General features: G+C 45.3%; 1 protein-coding gene across 1 annotated transcript in view; it reads right to left on the bottom strand.

The window, feature by feature from the left end:
- Window positions 1-2,500, bottom strand: part of dip2ba (disco-interacting protein 2 homolog Ba) — a 50,562-nt gene that overhangs the window by 26,964 nt on the left and 21,098 nt on the right. Inside the window, exon 2 of the mRNA XM_080832163.1 lies at window positions 961-1,032. Within this exon, the coding sequence (XP_080688289.1) occupies window positions 961-1,032 (72 nt within the window). The remainder of the gene's footprint in view (window positions 1-960; window positions 1,033-2,500) is intronic.

Genomic DNA, 2,500 nt, shown 5'->3' on the forward strand with positions numbered 1-2,500 from the left:
TGATGGATTGGCTCGCTAATGGTGGGTTTGTTGACATGAGGTCAGCAATAAACATACAACACTATTTATTGCAGTTCATAGGTCTAAAATACACAAACATTTGTACTGGACACGATGAATAAACACGAAGCTAAAGGTCAACGTGTAGCAGCTTAGTACCCTGGCTTGACAGAGCAGTGGTGAGTTGAGAACACCGGGGAGTGAAACATGTCTATAACGGTCAGGCCACAGTGCAATTCTTACATCTGTCACTAGAGGGCCCTGAGGAGCCACGTATGATCAGTAAAATTGAGCAATCATTATCAAACAGGCACAGGATGTTTTGGAAAAATAGAAGATCAATTCCAGTAATAAGGAGGTTAATTAGACAACAGTCTCTAATCAGATCAAATCAAAATCACTACATATTTAGTCTTTCCTCTCTCTACAGCATTCCAAAGAAAAATGCCTGAGTGTTATCTTCTGAAATAGTCAGTATTTTTGATCTTATTCTCCTCGGGGGTAGAGTGAAAATAACTGACTTCATATTGGGCATGGAGTTGAATTTAGACTAGCCCGAGGGAAAGTCATCAGGAGTGTTTCATGCAGAAGCTACATTAGAGGCCTATTTTGTTTATGATCTTAATACAAATGTTGTTTTTTTTTATCTGACAAGGAAAGGAATATGTAAATATATGAAAGAATAGAAGACAGGAGAAAAGGAAGACAAACACATCCGTACACACACATACACTCAGATAGACACAGACAGACAGACAGACAGACAGACAGACAGACAGACAGACAGACAGACAGACAGACAGACAGACAGACAGACAGACAGACAGACAGACAGACAGACAGACAGACAGACAGACAACACAGACACAGACACAGACACAGACACAGACACAGACACAGACACAGACACACACACACACACACACAGGCTCATGGCGTGGTGGTTGAGGGGGTACTTACTCTGTATCTGGGGTATGTATGGAGCCAGGAGTTTAGCTTTTTTCTTCTCATAGCCCTTCTGTGTGATGTCACCTGGGAGACAGGAAAGAAGAATCCCTCATCAGTGTGTGATAGGCCAATTATAAAACGAGGCTGAAACACACCTACTAGCACACAACTTGGAATCACACATCGCTGTAGCTTGGCTACAGACATACTGGCATGTTGCAGAACGCTGAGAAAGTAAAAAAAAACAATCAGGTCAAAAAAAGTAATCAAAGATGCAGAGCAGGATGGCCATGTGAGCCACAAACACATGTAGTCTCTCTCTCTCTCTCTCTCTCTCTCTCTCTCTCTCTCTCTCTCTCTCTCTCTCTCTCTCTTTCTCTCTCTTGACAGGGGCTGGCCTTGACCAGCACTCCCACCTCTAAGCACTACAGCTCTGGGTAAAGTCCACTCTTCAGCCCCCACCCCCCACCCCCATCACACACACACACACACACACACACATCTCCCAACTCTCTCTTTCTCTCTCCCAAAAATGTGTACTCAGCCTGTGGAACAATAGCAGAGAGGGAGTAGCAGAGGAGTGGAAACAGAGGGGGTGTTGAGAGAGAGAGAGAGAGAGAGAGAGAGAGACAGACAGACAGAGGTAAGGCGGGGGGTGTTGAGGGGGTGATTGTACAATCTCAGTCCACAAACACCTCCTTTCCTCTGCTCAGTGGGAACAGGGCGCAGCTAAACGCTTTGACACACGGCTACGATAAGCAGCGCAGCTCACACACACACACACACACACACACAGAATCACAGAGCTACAGATAGAGGAATAGAGTGTATGGCTGTGACAGCAAACGTGAAACAGACTGCTGAAATAAAAAATGAAGAAAGAAAACCTCAAAAACAAAAACTGTTGAGTTCAGTGTAGTTTGGCTCACACCGGTGTCAAAGCACTGATGCTATTTCAGATACTGCACTGATATCTACCCAAGCAGGTGGCCAGAATTGGGAAAGTGGTCTGTGTTGACACTGTGTTGCAGACACGATAGCAAATTTTTTCCTTGTTGTGACATGGACCTTTATAGAGTGATGTGGATATGGACGATGAGCTTGTGTAAGTTTCAGGTCTGTAAGAGCGGTTCCAGATGTCCAGGCGCGGGGTATCTGCCGTGGGTGATAAGGCCGATAAGGGAACTTGGGTGTTTGTTTTGGTCGGGGTTTTATTTTTGGACTGAGGCAATAAAAAAAGCCGACTTGAGCCTCCACATGCAAGCCGGAGAGAAAATGGCAAAATAAGAGAGAGTGAGAGAGAGAGAGAAAGAAAGAGAGAGAGAGAGAAAGAGAGAGAGAGGCAGAGCTGTGTGAGCAAGGCCAAGTAAAAAAAAAACAAATGAGTCAGTGGAAAGAGGGAGGGAGCGAGGGATGTATGCGATTCTATTTCTCTCTCCCTCTCCCTTTCTTTCTCTCGCGCTCGTTTGGATGCAGAGAGTCGCTCAGCATTCAGAGACGAGTTCATGCCTGGTTACCCCCTCTGCCTGAGAATGGCCTAGAAACACAGCAG

Source organism: Sprattus sprattus, assembly GCF_963457725.1.
Source record: "Sprattus sprattus genome assembly, chromosome: 2".
Lineage (NCBI taxonomy): Eukaryota > Metazoa > Chordata > Actinopteri > Clupeiformes > Clupeidae > Sprattus > Sprattus sprattus.